This window comes from Mesoplodon bidens (genome assembly GCF_964165515.1).
Source record: "Mesoplodon bidens genome assembly, chromosome: 10".
In the NCBI taxonomy this organism is placed as follows: Eukaryota; Metazoa; Chordata; class Mammalia; order Artiodactyla; family Ziphiidae; genus Mesoplodon; species Mesoplodon bidens.
In genome coordinates this window covers 91,919,140-91,939,247 of record NC_138172.1, presented here as the reverse complement: position 1 = coordinate 91,939,247, position 20,108 = coordinate 91,919,140, and the positions used below count along the sequence as shown (strand labels likewise).

Here is a 20,108-nt window from a genome sequence, read left to right as displayed (position 1 = left end):
CTCAGCTGCAACTAACTGCCTGTTCTGGCCACTACTGACTTTGGAAACTGCGCCTGAGATCTCTCCACAAAGAAACCCTATTTCTCTGGTTTTATAAATATCAGCGAGCCAATGTCATGTTGGTGGTTACTTCTCAATTTTGTCCATTTGAAAGAGTACAATTAACATGAAAGACATATGCCAAATGTGCTCATGTGTCCCCACACTGTATTATGAGAACTGAACCAGACCAAAAAGAACCAAAGTCCTACATTTCATGTCACGTCAAAATTTTCCTTTTAATGCCAAGCTTCAACATTTTTACCTTTTCATCTCTTTCTCCTAATATCAGAGATGTGAAGCGTCACAAAAAAAGAAGAGTTAAGCTTCATTCAACTTGGAGAAGCGGGACTGAAATTGAAAGGAGAGCCTCTGTGATCAGAACTGTCTTCATCAAAGCTATTTGCAAAAGCATCTCTGCCAGTGCTAACTCCAGCCTGTATTTGAGCATATCTGCTCCTGGGCATCAAAGAAGGGACACCAGCCAGAATGATCATTCTTATTACTGGTGAGTTCTGTTGATGGACACCAACTTCACATTTAAAAAGCTGTCAAGTAACTGCTATCCTTTTGCAAGCTGATCATTCATTTCCTTTACAGCTGCCTATATATGCACACCAAATAACGTCAATATTGCCCAACTGTAAAGATGTCAAGCATCTTAAAGACTCAAAGCAAGCTGACAGCATCTGTTGCACATCTACCAGCAATGAGGCATGGGTCCTGATCCCAGGGACCTCACAGCTGTGGGAAACAACTATGTCATGGAAAGTACTGTTCTACGTGGCAGCTAAAATTTCTAAGGACTCATGAAGCAGTGTTTCTTCAAAGAATTAACTTATCTTTGCATGCATTTAATAGGCATTTACTGAGTATGTATTATGAGTTAATTGGGACAGAAATAAGAGCCAACTAGTTATCAGGCTCTCAGATTCTATTAGAGGAAAGTAACCAGGAAAAGGAAAGAGTACAATACGTAGAATAGTTCTCCCTCCTTATCCCTGGGCGAGTGGTTCTAGGACGGCCATGGATACCAAAATCCAAGGATGCTCAAGTCCCCTACGTAAAATGTTGTAGTGTTTGCATACAAGCCATACACATCTTCCCATATACTGTAAATCATCTCTGGATTACTTACAAAACCTAATGCAATATAAATGCTACATAAACAGTTGCTGGAGTGTGACAAATTCAAGTTTTGCTTTTTGGAACTCCTTGGAATTTTTTTTTTTGCCCTGAAAATTTCAATCTGCAGTTGGCTGAATCTGTGGCTGTGGGACCCGTGGACACAGACAGCTGACTGTACAGGGTTTGGCAGGAATACAAAGATGGAATAAGTACACTGCGGGGCTGGGGGTGGGGGTGGGGGGGCAAGGATCAGGAAAGGTTTCCAGAGGAGGCAAAGCCTGAGCTGAATTCTGAAAGACAATTACTGAGAAGACAAGTAGGAAAAGCAGTCCAGGTAAAAGCGGAGCTAGCCAAGCAACAGAGGTAAGGAGCTGGGCGTGATGGGAGAAGTGTGCAAAGAGCAGTTGGGAGGGGAAGAAAGAGAGAAAAACGGGGGCACAAGCTGAGGTCAGTGCATGTACGACTTTATGTGCTTTATTATTAAGAAGGCTGGACTTTAGCTTGTTGGCAAATGACAGGATCACATTCTCACTTTGGAATGTTCACAGTGGCAGCGACATGGAAGATGGACTGAACTGGTGTAAAACAGGAGGAAAAGAGTCCAGTAAGCAAATCATTATGATGAAGGTGAAAGCTTCTAATACCCAGGCTCAGTGGGGGCAGAGAGGAGCTGTAGTGAATATAGGCACTCTTTTCTTTGGAGAATTATACTAACTCCAGCCATTTGGTTCCCATGGGTCGTTGCTGTATTTTTTTTTTTTTTTTTTTGTTGTTGTTGTTGTTGTACGCGGGCCTCTCACTGTTGTGGCCTCTCCCGTTGTGGAGCACAGGCTCCGGACGCGCAGGCTCAGCGGCCATGGCTCACGGACCCAGCCGCTCCGCGGCATGTGGGATCTTCCCGGACCGGGGCACGAGCCCGTGTCCCCTGCATCGGCAGGCGGACTCTCAACCACTGCGCCACCAGGGAAGCCCCGTTGCTGTATTTTTATATGGCATATAAATTCACACGTTATATATATGATTTCTTGGGGTGGGGGAGGGGAAGGCAGGGAAGACACACGTAGGGGCTCAGGCTGGACCACTCACAGTCCCACAATCCCCTGACCACAGTTAACTGGTCTCAAGTGGGTGCCTGATGGGATTTCTGGATTTGGGACTAAGAAAGTCGAACCAGTCTTTCTTTAATTACTGTAAAATCTTAATGCTGTAAAATCTAGGACATGTCGGGGCCATGTTTCTAACCATGTGGACCAGAAAAGCAGACAGAGCTGGTCTGCAGTGAGAGAAAGAAACGAAGGGGACACACATGGGGACAGAGAAGGAGATGTGTCTTGTATTTGAACGCCAGCCGCTTCCTGTCCTTGAGCTCTTTGATACTTCCGAGTCCTTCTAACACATTTATCTTATGGCTCATTTAGTTTGAGTTCCTGTCACTTTTAGCTGAAAGACCCCCAACTACTGCAGGAAGAAATATATAAATATGAGAGCTGTTAAAGGAAGAAATAATGAGGCTTGACCATCCATCGAATGGATTGAAAGTTATGAATATAAACAGTCCCATGGAAAAAGGCACCCCCGAAAAAGTGCTCTGAAAACCATCCAGAGTTTCAAAAACTTGAAAATAGGAACTAGTTCTCCCAAATCCCATACCAATATTTTGACAGAGCATAGAGCTTCCATTTAGCGCTAACTCAATTCCAACTCTTTCAAATACTCCATTCCTTCCAAGTTTAATCCTTCATTATTCAGCTTTAAAATCTGCTTCACTGGTTGCTGAGGGGCAAGGGTGGTGGTGTCACAAATGCACAATCTGTGGGGCATTCCTTTCATGGTTCTTTCATGCCCTGGTTACTTCTCCTCAGAAAAACTAGCCACCCAAATAACTTCCAACAGCATATGCCAAAGGTAATTTGGATGTTTTCACACACAGACTATTTCTTCTTTGCCCAAAACAGACCCAACGATCAGATGCAAATGTCTAAGCATATACTGTATGATCCTAGATTGTCTCCAATCAATGATTAATGTTGCTCATTAAGGAAAAAAATTAAACCCAGATTGAATTTGAGTCACCGTCCTATCACCTACTACGAGCAATCTCTGGGTCTGGTTCAGAACTTCCAGACCAAGGCCTCACCTCATCTGCCTACCACCCTCTGCTGGACCAGGCCTGGTGGTCCAGCACAGAGGAGGCTGTGCTGACTCCAAGGCCCCAGGTCACAGAAGCACCTGAGGTGGTCCAGAGGTTGCAAACGTTTATTGTGCCGTCAGATCAAACTGGAAAGGGTGACAGGGTTCACTGCTGGGGATGACCTGTACTCTACCCAAATTTGCACTTCCCAAGACATCTGCGATGTTATGAGAAACGTTTGGTTCCTGACACAGAGCACCTAAAGCTCTTGGACTTCTGTGAGTGACAGGAAGTCTTTTATTCCTGACACTGAGCTCCATTTAGGAGCTCTATCACCTTGGAAGCTCCCAGGTGATAGAAGCCTCTTTTGTTCTAAATAAGGCAACTCGTTGCGTAACTGTAGATAACTTCAGGACGGGGGCCAGCTGCCAGAAAGACAAGCCTTGACTATAAACCAAGAACTTTCAGCCCCACTCCCACCATCTCTAGGAATGGGAGAGGGCTTGGAGACTGATAATAATAATCGATAATAAGTGATTAATAATCGTTAATAATCGATTGTGCCTCCCTAAAATTCCCTCAGTGAATTTACAATAGCCAGGACATGGAAGCAACCTAAGTGTCCATCCACAGATGAATGGATAAAGAAGACGTGGCACATATATACAATGGAATATTACTCAGCCATAAAAAGAAATGAAACTGAGTTATTTGTAGGGAGGTGGATGGACCTAGAGTCTGTCATACAGAGTGAAGTAAGTCAGAAAGAGAAAAACAAATACCGGATGGTAACACATATATATGGAATCTAAAAAAAATGGTTCTGATGAACATAGGGGCAGGACAGGAACAAAGACGCAGACATAGAGAATGGACTTGAGGACACAGGGCGGGGGACGGGTAAGCTGGGACGAAGTGAGAGAGTAACATTGACATATATACACTACCAAATGTGAAACAGCTAGTGGGAAGCAGCCGCATAGCACAGGGAGATCAGCTCCGTGCTTTGCGACCACCTAGAGGGGTGGGATAGGGAGGGTGGGAGGGAGACAAGAGGGAGGGGATATGGGGATATACATATGCATATAGGTGACTCACTTTGTTATACAGCAGAAGCTTAGACAACATTGTAAAGCAATTATACTCTAATAAAGATGTTAAAAAAAAAATCCCCTCAGTGACAAGGTTCAGAGAGCCTCCGGGTTGGTGAACACATCCATGTGCCAGGAGGGTGATGTGACTCCACAAGGACAGGAGCTCCTGTGTTCGGGACACTTCCAGACTTCACCATACATACCTCTTCCTCTGACTGCTCACCTGTACCCTTTATCATAAACCAGTAAACCTAAGTAAGTGTTTTCCTGAGATTTGTAAGCCATTCTAGCAAATTATCAAACCTGAGGAGGGGGTCTTGGGAAGCCCTGATTTGTAGCAAAGTCAGATAGAAGCGTTTAACCTGGAGACCCACCACTTGCGATGAATGTCTGAGGAAGCGCAGTCTTGGAGGACTGAGCCCTTTATCTATGGGGTCTGTGCCAGCTCTGGGAAGTTATTGTCAGAACTGAAGTGACTTGTAGGCTACCCAGTTGGTATCCAAAGAGAATTGTTTGGTGTGGAAAACCCATACATATGGAGTCAGATGTGTTATGAACAGAGAAAGTTTTCCTTTACCATCAATTACTTTGTTTCTGTTCCTCGCATACATCTTGATTCCTATACCATATTTCTGCCTTTTGAAACCTTCCCCATACTTGAAGGCCCTCCTCAAGATCCACTTTTAGCTAGGAAGCTTTTCCTCCTCCAGAGTCACAGAATATTGGAACAATGAATGCTGATGTTTATCATAATCTATTTTCCACTACTTACAGTGCTGTATATGTTTAATCTTCCTCACCACACTGAATTCCAGAGAGCAGGAACCACTAGTTGAATCACCTCTTGAGCCCCACAATACTTCCTGCCAACGTTCTCAATTAATAATTGTCTAATTAATGACCTGTGAATGAATAAAGTAAAAATGCTTCCTAGGGAAAACGCATAGCAGGAAGGCTATGTTGCCATTCAATTCATGCAGCTGCAACACTCACGGACGCAGATATAAAGGCAGAAATGTAAGGGGTGATATCAGAGCGGCTGTATTTCACAGGGTAAAAGAAGTAAACAGAAGCCTCAGGACGGATGCCGAAAAGACATTCCGTACTCAGCCATGTGTTTGGCCTGAAACACTGCTGTCTGACGGAAATGTGATCCAAGCTACATATGTCATTTAAATTGTGTCTATAGGCACATTACAAAGTAAAGAGATAAAGCAATTTTAATAATATTTTAATGTACCCTAACATATCTAAAAATTTTATCTTTTTTTTTTCTCATACTAATTCTTTGACGTCTGGTGTGTATTTTAAACTTACAAAAATCTCAATTTTGACCAGCCACCTAGCACATGCTCGGAAGCCACATGTGGCTAAGAGGCTGCTGTATTGGACAGCGCAGGTCTAGAACTCATCTCCTTGGAGGCCAACACTTAGTTTTCAGAAATGCACAAAGTGAACGATGAAAATGATGGTGGTCACACACACACTGTAAAACAAGTCTGAATGAAACTGCACTTCAGATGGCATAGGCTGTACAGAGTAAGACTTCCCCCTACTTTTTTCTGAGTAATTTTTGTAAAGGCAGGTTTTTGGTATGGCAGCATGACTCTTTAAAGGAAACTGCCTTCAAAAAGTAACAATTTTATTTTGTTATGATGTCATTTTCTCCTGCTCACAATTTTGCCAACAAATTTATGTAACTAGAAGAGGGATTAAACACCTTGAAGTTCAGCAATTCCTAACAATGCTTGTAAATAAAATAAAAAACATTTAAAGTGAGTTTAATTAATTAACAAGACCAAATTGTTCAGATGACTCTTACCCTAACTTATGGAGATGTTAGAACGATGATCATGACTTTAAAAATGAGCAAACTGAGTAAAAAAGAATATGACCCTTAACAAAGTGATGTTGCAGATAATTTGCATTTTCCCCAAACTCTTCCTCCTTACTCTTTCCCATTTTCTTTACTGCATAAAACCCAACAAATAGAAAAGACACTTTACAACCATGTACAGATAGTAGCAGCAATCAGAAGGCCTAGAATTGGGGCCAAAAAGCTCTGTCACTGAATGGTCTTGGCCGATTCATTCCTTAAGCCTCAATCTCCTTGGTGTTAAAGAAGAGGGTCTGAACACTCTGAGTTCAGAAATTTCTTCCAGCTCCAAAGTGCTCACTTGGCACATGGAAGGTGCTCAGTAAACACTGAGGGATGAAGAAGAAAACAGAAAAAGGAGGAAGAATTCATTTGTTTTTCTCTGCATGTATTTCAGTGTGGCTCTGGGGGAAAGTAAGACACTTGTGCCAGAAATGACAAAAGCAGGAAAAGTGAAGGGTCCTAGAACATGCCTGATATTCTGAGGGCCATCGGGGAGATCCAGAACTGGGCTTCTGAAGGCAAAGCTACTGAGACTGGGACATTTTCCTGTTTTCCATCAATAAAGCATGCGTAACACAGAATTAGATAGAGACCTTACACATGTGTCTTCTCCCTCTGTACCACCTCTCTGCCAAAATCCAATGTTTGTGAGAAGGTGGCTAACCAAACAAGCAATGTCCCCTTTTACCTCCGTCTGCAATACCTCTAAGACAAAAACCTCAACACTACAGTCAGACCAATAAGGAAAAACACACCTATTTGAACTCTGAAAATTATGAGACAAAGGCTCTGTTTTATTTATTTATTTATTTTTGGCTGCATTGGGTCTTCGTTGCTGCGTGCAGGCTTTCTCTAGTTGCAGTGAGCGGGGCCTACTCTTCGTTGCAGTGCACGGGCTTCTTACTGCGGTGGCTTCTCTTGTTGCAGAGCACAGGCTCTAGGCATGCAGGCTTCAGTAGTTGCAGCACAGGGACTCAGTAGTTGTGGCTCATGGGCTCTAGAGTGCAGGCTCAGTAGTTGTGGCGCATGGGCTTAGTTGCTCCGTGGCGTGTGGGATCTTCCCGGACCGGGCTCGAACCAGTGTCCCCTGCACTGGCAGGTGGATGCTTAACCACTGCACCACGAGGGAAGTCCCAAGGCTCTTTGTTTTAAACTAACGAGGAGGCATAAAGCAGGTGTCTCCATGTCTGTCTAAAGCTTATTTTTCTTTCTTAAGGGAAGTAGAACACACTCCAATAAACACTGCATAATATGCTACTGGTAAAAGGATTAATAGGTATGCACTCAGCCCAAGCTAAAATAAATGTTTCTCCACTCTGGAGTACAAATTTACAAAATGTAACACCAAAGAGAAAAATCCAAATGTATAGTACAAAACAATTTATACAAGGATAAATTTGTGTAAATTTTCCTTTCTATTCTAATATGCTACATACCCATGCAATATAAAAAAAATGTTTAATCTCACTTTTAAATGTCAACCAGAAGAATATTTTTTCCTTGTCCTAATACAACACTAGAAAAAATAACTTTTAAGAACAAAAGAAACACAATTTGGCGAGTGTAACTATGTGTCCTCAATGCCATCACGAGCAGCAGTACCACATGAGTACCTGCTTTCTCTTCTGAGTTTTCATTGGTTCTTCCCCATCTTTCCATTCCCTAGAGCAGGATGGGTCCCAGGGTATTAGCCTCTACTCTCAGGTCTTCTATTCCATTTAATCCTTTCTTCCTTGACAACATAATCAATACCTCTTCCTTTATCTCTGCTCTCCTTCCCACAAGAATTTACCTGACCTTTCTAGGGCAGACTACAAACCTTGTACAACCTAGTTATCTCTATCAGATGCCTTGTCATCATTTCCAATTCAACCCACTCTAAACCTGAACTCTGACTCCTCTTGCCGTATTGTCTTCTCCCACATGCTATAAGCACCCAAGTCCTGGATACTTTAGTTCTGTGATGTTTTGATCATTCTTCCCTTCCTCTTCTCCACTCTCATGGCACCGCGCCAGTGCAGGCCCTCATTACCTCTTTCCTGGCACATTTTATTGAAGACCATCCCGAGCCCACCCACTGACCAAACCCAATTTATTTTATGCTCTGCTTTCAGATTAATCTTCTGAAAGGGAGCCTGAACTATGCCATTGCCTTGCTCAAAACAGGCAACAGAGACACTGAATGTATCAAGGTCCAACCCTGGCATCAAGGTCTTCCACAGCTGGATTTGGTTTCAACCTCCTTCTTTTTTTCTTTTTTTTTTTTTTTTTTTTCTGCGCTACGCGGGTCTCTCACTGTTGTGGCCTCTCCCATTGCGGAGCACAGGCTCTGGATGCGCAGGCTCAGCGGCCATGGCTCACAGGCCTAGCCGCTCTGCGGCATGTGGGATCTTCCCAGACCAGGGCACGAACCCATGTCCCCTGCATCGGCAGGCGGACTCTCAACCACTGCGCCACCAGGGAAGCCCTTTTTTTTTGGCCACACCACATAGCTTGTTGGATCTTAGTTCCCCGACCAGGGATCGAACCTGGGCCCTTGGCAGTGAAGTGCAGAGTCCTAACCACTGGACCGCCAGGGAATTTCCTCAACCTCCTTCTGGATGTGTCACCCAGGACTCCCCTTCATGTACCAGTAGTCCATCTCTATGCTATGTCATTCTCTGAATACAGTTGATATTTTCTCCATCTCTCGGCACATCTGTCTACAGTCCAATGACCAAATGTATGTGGGATGTTAATAAAAAGGTCTTGTGCATTTTTCACTAAGTATATCCATAAGTATTTAATGTTCTTGAAGCTACTGTAATTTAATGGGTTGTTTTAAATTTTTATTTTCTAATTGTTCATGCTAGTGTAAAGAAGTACAATTTGTATTTTCACCTTTTTCTTGCTACGTTGACACTTGTTAAGGTCTAGAAGTTTATTTAGAGATTTCTTAATTTTTTTCAAATATATGACCTTATTATCTACAAATAAAGATGCTTTTGCTTCCTCCTTCCCAATCTGAATTTCTTTTTTTTTTTTTTTACATCTTTACTGGTGAATTTCTTTTATTTTTTTTCTTCCCTAATTACACTGGCTAAGAACTCCAGTCAGTGTTGATATTGCTCTAGCTACTAGAGCAATATCCTCGCCTTATTCCCCATCTTGGATGGAAAGTTAAATACGATGACAGCTGAAGATGTGTAATGGATGCCCTTTACCATTTTAAGGAGATTTCTGTCTCCTACTAGCTTGTTGCAAGTTTATATCATAAATAAGTGTTGAACTTTGTCAAATGCTTTTTTCTGCATCTACTGAGATGATCACATGGCTTTTCTTTTTTCTTCTGTGAGTATGAATTACATTTATATTTTCATAATACTTTTTTAAAGGAGTTTAGGTTTACAGAAAAATTGAGCAGCTAGTGAAAAGAGTTTCCATATGCTCCCTCTTCTTGAATACCCCCTTGGCAGTTTCCCATTACTAATAACTTGCATTAGTGTGTTGTATTTGTTATAAATAGATAAACCAATATTGATACATTATTAATAACTAAACTCCATACATTAAGGTTCACTCTTTTGAGCTGTACAGTCCTATGAGTTTTGATAAATGCATAATGTCATAATCCACCCTTAAAGTATCATACAGAATACTTTCACTGCCCTAAAAATCCTGTAATTCACCTATTTACTCATCTCTCCTCTCCCCTCGCTCCTCCTGGCAACTACTGATTTCCTCCCTTCCTCTCTGAAGGCATCCAAGTTTGCACTGAATTTTAATTTGGATTTAAAGTGGATCTGGCAGGGACTCCTCAGGTGATCCAGTGGTAAAGAGTCTGCCTTCCAATGCGGGGGACGCAGGTTTGAACCCTGGTTGGGGAACTAAGATCCCACATGCCGCAGGGCAACTAAGCCCGTGCTGCAAACTACAGAGCCCACGTGCCCTGGAGCCCGCACGCCACAACTAGAGAGAGAAAACCCACACGCCACAACTAGAGAGAAGCCCACTCACCACAACTAGAGAGAAACCCAAGCAGACCATGCGCCATAATGAGAAAGTTCCTGCATGCCTCAACAAAGATCCCATGTGCCGGGGCTTCCCTGGTGGCACAGTGGTTGAGAGTCCACCTGCCGATGCAGGGGATGCGGGTTCATGCCCTGGTCCGGTGGATCCCACATGCCTTGGAGCGGCTGGGCCCATGAGCCATGGCCACTAAGCCTGCGCGTCCGGAGCCTGTGCTCCGCAACGGGAGAGGCCACAGCAGTGAGAGGCCCGCGTACCGCAAAAAAAAAAAAAATCCCGTGTGCCAAAACTAAGACTCGACGCAGCCAAAAAAATAAATAAATAAAATAAAAAATAAAGTGGACCTGGCATATTGTAAGTGCTGAATTAAAGATAGCTATTATTAATTGTAACAATGAAAACAGCATTCTAAGAGTACAGTTCCAGGGATGGATATAAAGAACGTGAGATTTTTTTCCTTCATAACAGTTGGGTAGGAATAGTGATAACTCAACCAAATATTCAAAATGACAGCCCCTCCTTTCTCCTAATCAGCACTTCTACCTTAGAATATTTTTTAGTAAAATGTACAAAATCCTTACACATAATAGAAACAGTAAATATTGCAGTTAGGTGATGATTATTTACCATCATCATATAATTAGACATAATTTCAATAACTGCCCACACAGAGAATAATGAAAAGATATTCCTTAGGAAAACACATATTAATGACAAGAGAATCCAAGTTGGTGGAGAGATTTGTAAGGTCCAGTGGGCACCTTCCCTTTGGGGTCAGGCCTGAGAGAAGCATCAGGATCATGACCACAGTTTGCTTATCCATTCCCTTACTGAAGGACATCTTGGATGCTTCCAGTTTTTGGCAATTTTGAATGAAGCTTCTGTAAACACTCATGTGCAGGTTTCTGTATAGACAGAAATTTTCAACTCATTTGAGTAAATACCTAGAAGCATGACTGCTTGGTTGTATGATAAGAATATGTTCAGCATTACATGAAACTTCCATGTTGTCTTTCTACACTTTCTACACCACTTTCCATTCTCACCAGCAACAGAGAGTTCCACATCCTCACAAGCTTTGGTCTTGACAGATTTTTGGATTTTAGCCATTCTAATAGGTGTGTAGTGGTATCTCAGTGTTGTTTTAATGTGTAATTTCCTTATGACATATGATGTTGAGCATTTTTTCATGTGTGTATTTGCCATTTGTGTATCTTCTTTGATGAAGATGAAGGGTCTTTTCTGGTCTTTTGCCCATTTTTTTCCATTGGGTAGTTCACTTTCTTACTGTTGAGTTTTAAGAGTTCTTTGTATATTTTGGATAATTGTCCTTTATCAGATTAGTTTTACAAATATTTTCTCCTAGTCTGTAGCTTTCTTTTTATTCTCTAAAGAGTGTCTTTGCAGAGCCAAAGTTTTTACTTTTAATGAAGTCCCATTAATCAATTTTATTTTTATGGATAGGCTTTCGATGTTGTATCTAAAAACTGATCACAAACCCCACGTTTTCCAAGATTTCCCTTATGTTATTTTCTAGAAGTTCTATGGTTTTGCATTTTATATTTAGATCTATGATCCATTTTGAGTTAATTTTTGTGAAGGGTATAAGGTTTAAGTTCATTTCTGTGCATGTGGATGTCCAGTTGTTCCAGCACCATTTGTCTCCTCTGTACTTCATTTTGATATTTTCTGCTAACCTATCTTCTAATTATTTAACTCTCTCTCCAGCTGGATCTATTCTGCTGCTAAACCCTAAGTTCTTAATTTTGGTTTGGGGTTTGTCAGGGTAAGAATTTCTGTTGGGTAATTTTCCAAATTTGATTTGTCACTTTATATAATTTCCAGTCCTCTCTAACATTTTAAAATCTTGTCTTTTATCTCTTTGAATATAATAACCATAGTTATTTTAAAGTTCATGCCTAACAATTTGAACATCTGAAGTATCTGTGATTCTACTTCTTTCTTATTGCTGTCCGTTCTTTTTTTTTTTTAATCTTTACTGGAGTATAATTGCTTTACAATGTTGTGTTAGTTTCTGCTGTACAACAAAGTGAATCAGCTGTATGCATACATATATCCCCATACTCCCTCCCTCTTAAGCCTCCCTCCCACCCTCCCTATCCCACCCCTCTAGGTCATCACAAAGCATCAAGCTGATCTCCCTGTGCTATGCAGCAGCTTCCCACTAGCTATCTATTTTACATTTGGTAGTGTATATATGTCCATGCTACTCTCTCACTGAGTCCCAGCTTCCCTTTCCCCTCCGTGTCCTCAAGTCCGTTCTCTACATCTGCGTCTTTATTTCTGCCCTGGCACTAGGTCCATCAGTACCATTTTTTTAGATTCCATATATATACGTTAGCATAGTTCTTGTTCATGTTGCCTTATCTTGCAATGCACCTCTATCTTTGATTGGATGCTGCACATTATATTATTTAAATGCCTTGTAGAATCATTAGAGACAGGATTACATTTGCTTTCCTGCCAGGTGAGATGGGGACCTGCATTCTAGGATCACTTTGATCCATTTTTAGTGCTCAAGACTTCCTGGATCACACAAAGAAACTTGCAATCACACAGCAATCCATGTGAGGACTGGTTTACTTCTGTTTCACCCTTACACTCCACCCAAGGCTGGGTTGCAAACCATGTTGCCAACCAAAACCATAAGAAGTTTGCTAAGGATTCCACCTCTGGAAGACCCTGAATTCCAACACTTTTTCCCCCTAGGTCCCCTAGACCCTACAAGACTGTCAGAAACACAGCTCTGCCTTTAAGCTAATTTTGTCTGAATGGCAAACACCCAAATACCAGATTCACCTCCCTACGTATCCACCTCCTCTTGGATCTTTTTCCAGTGCCTACAAGTATAGGTTTTTACTATTTTGTCCAGTCTTAGCTGCCAGTTCTGCAGAAGTCAGAACAGGACTCTTCATCCTATGAGTTCCACAAATATTTTCCTCTTGTGGCCTTTAACACAACTGATTTTATATTGTGCGTATGTTCCCTACCCCAACCGTTTTAGAATGCTAGGATCAGGTCTGATTCATGCAGCACTTGGCCCCTACCCAGAATATTTGCTAAATCGAAACCTGTCTTCTTTGATGCTTTTGCTAATTATTCATGTTCAAAATCTCTTTGTTTTAAATCAATAAAATTTCATACTTATATAATCATCATTAAAAATATCTTTCCATTCCCCATTTGCTTTCAATATTTACAGTTTCTGCAAGAAAAGACCTTATCTATTTTAGTGTCTTTTTAAAAAATCTGACTCTATTATGTCATTTATTTTATTTCAAGATGATCTTTACACTTTCCAGATGTGTCTTATGGCATGCACATACATATTTAAATGTGGTGATTTAACATTCATTTTATTTTGATAATTTCATGACACTTCTTAGGAACTATCAGTAGGATACCTAGTGAAACCACCATACTATAGATACTGGATAGAAAATAACCAGAACATTTTCTGTGTATAAAGCAATTAGTGATTTTTTAGGAAATGTGTTTTTGTGCCTCTTTTTCATTTTACTGTTTCTCCTTCATTAAGTAACCATATGTGGAACTGCTCAGGATTTCATTGCCTTTTTCTGTAGGGAAAGAATGAAATATATCACAAGGTTGACTGTCTGTTCTGAAACCTCTAGGAACCAACAGTAAGGGAGGGAAGAGCTACTTAAGGGGAGCTCCCATCTTTCTGAGGAGCAGAGACATTTTTGGTTGCAAATTTTAGGGATATATCCACATCAATAATTGCTCAGGGAGAACCTCCCCATCCCCCAGATTTGGCCAGGATGCCAGTGCTTATACTTCTAAACATCATATATTCCCTCTTTCTTAGAAGATTTCGTATTATTTGTTCAATGTACGCCTTCCTTCTTGGAGCTGGAACTCTTAGTGCCAAAGACCATTCCTACACTGCCTTCAATAAACATAAAGGCTAACATTTAGCAATTTAGTGGCTTTCAATACTTCAAAAGCTAAGTTAGATTTTCCTTCATAATCCCAGAGGTAAGTAAACCTAATCTATTCTGGATTTCTTCCCCTCACCCAACATGCCTTAGATTCTGACCAGGTAATGTGTGTGGGTGTAGTCTGACTTGATCCCATCTCAAAAAACAAAGCTATAACCAGCATCATTGGTCAGAGGCTTGTTGCATTTCTCCTTCCTTTTGGCACTAAGTGTCCCTTGGATACCCAATAAAATACCCACCAGTAATAAAATCAGCCTTCAATTATTTAGGAGTTGGTCATTCAGATGCCCTGCTTCTCATTTTCTTCTTTTCCTACCTACTCTCTAACTTTTGGGCTTCTCACTGGCACACATGCCATCAAAGGCTGGCCAGAACATGGGGGCTAGCTCTAATTAGTGGACTTTGTGATTGGCTAGAAACTCCAAAAAAAGCACATAAAGTTGGTAGATGGTTGAAACCCTAAAAGTTTGGAGAATTTTTCTGATGATATCAATTATTCTTAGTAGGACCCAGAAAAGATAGTTTGTCCAGTCAATAACCATAGTTACTAACCTATCATTATGTTACCATTTTTGTTTTTCCATTTTCTAGGTGGTGATATTATCTAGTTCTCCGCTTACCCAATCTGTGAATTAGGACATTTTATTTCATCTCTCTGAGCCTCATTTCATCATCAATAAAACAGAAACAGTAACCAAACAGGTTTGTTCTGACCCAAGCATTAATTCCAAGAATGAAATAACGTATGAAAGTGCTTTGTAAATGTAGAGGACCATTCGTACTTTATATCATTACCAACATTAATTGTTTGCTCTCGGTTTAAGTTTTACATTAGAATGCCAATTTGTCTTCTCAAAAGCAGAGGTGCTTCACATGGGTTATTGTGATGGATAAAATTCAGGATTTTAGCACACCTGGCCAGCATGCATGCCAAATTCCATATCGGTGCTTACCTTGGGAGGTTTCCTGAATGATGGAAACAAAACATTCAGCAGCAGAAGTAGAGAGGGTTGTCAACACAGCAGCCACACGTCAGAAGGAAGCAATGAAAGAGAAAAAAAACAAGGGAAACTCAGCATCTTGATTACATGATCTGAAAGATATTCTACTTCACAAAGATCAGGAGCCATATTCACTTCACTGCCTGAGGTGATAAACTTTTTATATTTGTTCAAAAATATAGTGTGGGTGTCAGTTTCTTTCCTGGTTTAATAGAATGTATCCAGTCATTCAGAGGTATTTTTAACGATTCTAAAAAAGCCAACAAAAAGAGCATCAGAATAAAGAAAGATGCTGCAATCATATTGCATGCGGTCAAATACTTTAAAATCAATTTTCACATTTAAATTTTTCTTAAATTCGCCTTGATATATATGTATATTTCCTTTGAAAAATACTCTAATCAATATGGGGTTTTTTCTCCCAATTAAAAACCATGGTTTAAATGACAATTTTCACATATTTCAACCCAGAATAAAAATTTAAAAGCAAGTTACATCCTTCCTTATCACCAACAACACATGCATTTTTTATCATTAATTTTTTGCATTCAAAAATGACTGAAACTGCATCCAGAAAAAACTTGGAAAAGGAAATAGTTTTCAAAGCAACAAACCATTAGGCTTACTTGCTTTGTAAATGTTTTGATCGTATACAAAACTGAGCTGAACTATGATTTTTTATGGTATGTGATCCTATCACAGGGTCTTGGTCTTCTTGATGTGGTTATTCTTAATCAATTTCCAATATCATCAATTCAGAAACTGCAAAATTATTGTTAAATAGAAATGGGGGAATTTTTCCAGTGGCTTTAATCCTTCTTCACAGGGAATAGAATCATGAGAATAAGAAATGGATTTTCCAGGGCAGAGGGCATGGAAACCAAAAGGTACAGGCAAAAACTGCATGGTGCTCTTTCTCCATCATTGTGTCTAACACTCCCCACAGAACTTTGAGGGCCCCAAATAAAACCCAGAGCTCAGAATCAAGGAAAGGAACTCCATGGATTCCACAATCAGGTAGGTAACTCTAACCTTTAAATCTAGGGAAAGAAAATCATGACATTTCTTATAATGATGAAGATAAAAAATTATCTTCTTGAAATTCCATAAATTAGCTAATAAGTAAATGAGTCCTTATGTTATGACCCCAGGAAGGCACAACAGGAATGTGATTTTTGTCTTCAGGTTTTAGAGAGAAACTTTCTAGAAAAACTGTTATCTCTGGCTGCTATTAAGCAAGTCTCAACATTGTGTGTGTCTGTCCTTTAAAACAAGATAAACATTTATAGATGTTGTTATAACACTGCATGAGTGTTTTTAATTCTAAGAAAGCCATGGGTCTCTGCTCTATGCATGAAACTTGAGGTTTCTGCCAAGAAAACGTCCTTAAGTGGAACAACTGCTCCAGAAGGCATCTGTTCTGAGCAGGTAGAACAATGATGAAAACCTCATGCACAGTACTTTTGACAACGCCTCCTCTTATTTTGCTTGCTTGATTTTTTAAAAGCCGTTTAAATCACGGCTTTATTTAACAGGGTAAAGAAAAGCCACTTGACTTGGCTTGCGATAAGGCAACCATATGAAACAGCATGGGCCAAATTGATAAAATACATGCTTCGCATTTAGGCTACAATGAACCAAGTAATCTAATGGGGGTAGAACATGCTAACAGAAATCCCAGGGATTTCTCCAGGGTTCTCATGTGCTTCAGGACTGTACAATAACCGTCACCAGCGGCACAGAACAAGTGCTGGTTTGTAGCCAGTAGTACACTGACCTCCTCCGCTGTCCAATAATAGTTATCCTTTCCTTATTGACATTTCAATACAGTTTTCTTTATTCCTATCAGGAAACCAGTCCTATTTCAACATTTTAAGTACTTTGTAAGTGTATCCCTCTTTCTTAGAAAGATAGCACATAATATGGGAATGCCAATGTAATTCTGCTACCTTCTTTTGTGTTTCTAAGGATGGTTTGTTAAGAATAAAGGGAGACTGGGAGGCATGGGAAAAAGGCAAGCCACTAAGTGAAACGGCCACTACCCAAATTACTCATCGTTGAGTTTAGAACAAGGATCCTGGCTACAGAAGGAGAAGTGGGTCATTTAGTTGATCACAACTGTACTTCATTAATTGGTAAACAAACATTTCTTGAGGTTTGAATTAGGTGATAAGCAACTAAGTTATCCTAATTCAGAACCACAGTTTACTGCCCCAATCCCCAGAGGCTATATATCATTTTTGGGGGCCTGTGAAGAAAAATTTTTCCAACATGAGTAATACTGATACTACAACCAAATACGGCATGCTATCCTTTGGGAAAAAAAACAACTAATGTGATATTGCAATGTAAAGATAAAAATTCTCACACATGTATCTATGAAAGAAAATAAATAATATAAAAATCGATCAGAAACATAATCAATATTAAATACATTTTTTTAAAGTTACAGCCTTTGTTGATTATATCAATGAAGTCTTATCAACAAAGAGTTCCATCTAACTCTGTTAGGTCCAGCCTATTGCTGATACCTGCGTGGCTCACTTAGAGAAAGAGGCAATATTCCTGGCTAACAAACATCCAATGAACTACAAAGAACATCCCTTTGCAAAACACCAAAGGTTCCTTCCTCTCCCAGGACAAGCAAGTTGATGGATCTCTTCAAGGTCACCCACACTGTGTGCATTTCTCATGCAACTCATGTAACTTCCGTGCCTTTCACCCCCTTCTGCCCACTAGAATTTTCTCCTCTCCAACATCCAGCTCAAGGCTCCACTCGCTCAATTCCTCATCAATTGTTTGAGAGCACCTTGGCCTTCACTACCTCTGATACCCTAGGATTCCTATGGTCAACAAAACAGCTTAACACTCACGAGCACACATCAAGTCCTGTAGCCTTCAGTGATTCTGTCTGAATTGGAATCTCATGTATCCTTAAGACCTAAACCCCTTGAAAGCAGAGGCTTGCATGATCTCAGTCCCCGATGCCACATATTTATGTAGAACTGAAATCATTGTAAGAACTCAGAAGTAATTTTTTACATTAATGGGTTAAACATAATCTAGATGTGAGGATTTTCTTCCACCAACACCTCAATCCCACAATTCCAAAATTTGGGGGCAAGATTTTATTTATTTATTTTTGGCCATGCCACGTGGCTTGTGGGATCTTAGTTCCCCAACCAGGGATCGAACCTGGGAATTCCCACGGGGGCAAGATTGCTTGCATTTAATAGCAGAGACGATGTCAAGGATTGTCAGAAAATGTAGACTGTTTCCAAGGTCTTGTTTTAAAATAATTATTTCTCTAGATCAGCATTCATACAGAGAAGTTCAAAGGGATGCCAACAGGGGTCAAGCCCTCAAAACCTTCGTAGGTCAACTAGGTTCAGAAATGTGGGTTCAGTCTGATGAGATGAGAGGAGACACACACACATGGAAATGGGGCCGTAAAGGTAAGCTGGATCTATACTGGGCCAGGTCTTGAAATGAGCCGTCAGTGCTTAATTTAGTAGATAGTACAAACCTGAAAAGTTTAACAGGAGAGTGAGATAAATAAGGCAGTATAAATAGCATATTACAAGGACAGCAGTCCTATATAGCTGTCGTCCTTTCCTCACACCTCACACTGAAAGATTTCTGGGACAAGGAGTCTTTTGTCCATTATTTACAGCCTATTGACTACAGTGAGCTACTTACAAGTTAGATGGCCAAAGACCCTGATGTCCACAAGCCCTAACCCCAGTCAGTGCTTCAAGAGACATGAATGATCAGTGACTTCGTCTGAAACAGAAAGTTCTCTTCCATGTGCTAATGATGTCATTGATCGATGGCTGGAAACTGCCACAACCCATATCAGAAAGATACAGAGCTAAATGACATTTGACTCCCGCACATTACTCTAAGGACATACACTTTGTAAAGCCCTTGATTTTCACTTCCCACTTGGAGAGCTAAACATTGGGTCACAACAGCGTCCAAGTAATCCTGTTAACCACCAAGCGTTGAACGAGTACCAATTCCTACACTGCACATCATAGGTGCTTTGAGGGACATTAGAGGAATGAGGCATGATCTCTGACCTCAAGAAGCTTAACACCTTGTAACAGAGACAGATACATACGTGAATAACTAATATCAAGTGGACCTTGATGAGTGTCAAAGCACAGATAGAAACAAAGAGCTATATTCAGTCAACAAATATTTAAACACATACTGTGTGCTACTTTGTTGAGGTACAAAAATAAATTAGACATGCTGCCTTTCAGACAACAATAAATGGAACTTATACACATTCTGTGATGTGCAGAGACGCCCCAAAGAGGGAAATATGAACTGGGAAAGAAGAGAAGTTTCTCAGAGAGGGAAATCTAGAAGGCTGAATAGAGGCACCCAGCTGACAGGGTAAAGAAATGGCATCCCAATAGGGAGAACCGTGTGTGCAAAAAGCATCAGAGTACACAGCTCGCTTGAGGACCAGAGCATCATAGGACTGTTCTGTCACCGAGCTCAGTAGTTTGTCCACAGAAAGAGACAGTGGGACACCGGATGATACAGGGTTGGGATTTGGTTGGACAGGTGGGTATAAAGGTTCATCTTCAATGACAGTTGATTAACTTTAGTTTGAAGATAAGTTTATATACTTGTATACCAACAAGTGAACATATTCATATATTTAAAACATATAACAAGCACTTCTATGAGTTATAAAAAGCAGATGGGGTTACATATTTTGAAGAGCCTCTGAAACCAACTACAAGAAGAATGCAAATGCCAAAAGCATTAAATTCCATGACAAAGCCTGGTTTTAAACCCTTAAAAAAGAGGTATTAGAGTCAGCAGGTT

At 40.5% G+C, this 20,108-nt stretch overlaps 1 protein-coding gene across 1 annotated transcript in view; it reads right to left on the bottom strand.

Annotated features, from left to right (window-relative positions):
* The window catches only part of KIF13A (kinesin family member 13A), a 207,421-nt gene that overhangs the window by 108,972 nt on the left and 78,341 nt on the right, over positions 1-20,108 (bottom strand). Inside the window, 1 exon segment of the mRNA XM_081247019.1 lies at positions 15,216-15,228. Coding sequence (XP_081103145.1) covers positions 15,216-15,228 — 13 coding nt within the window.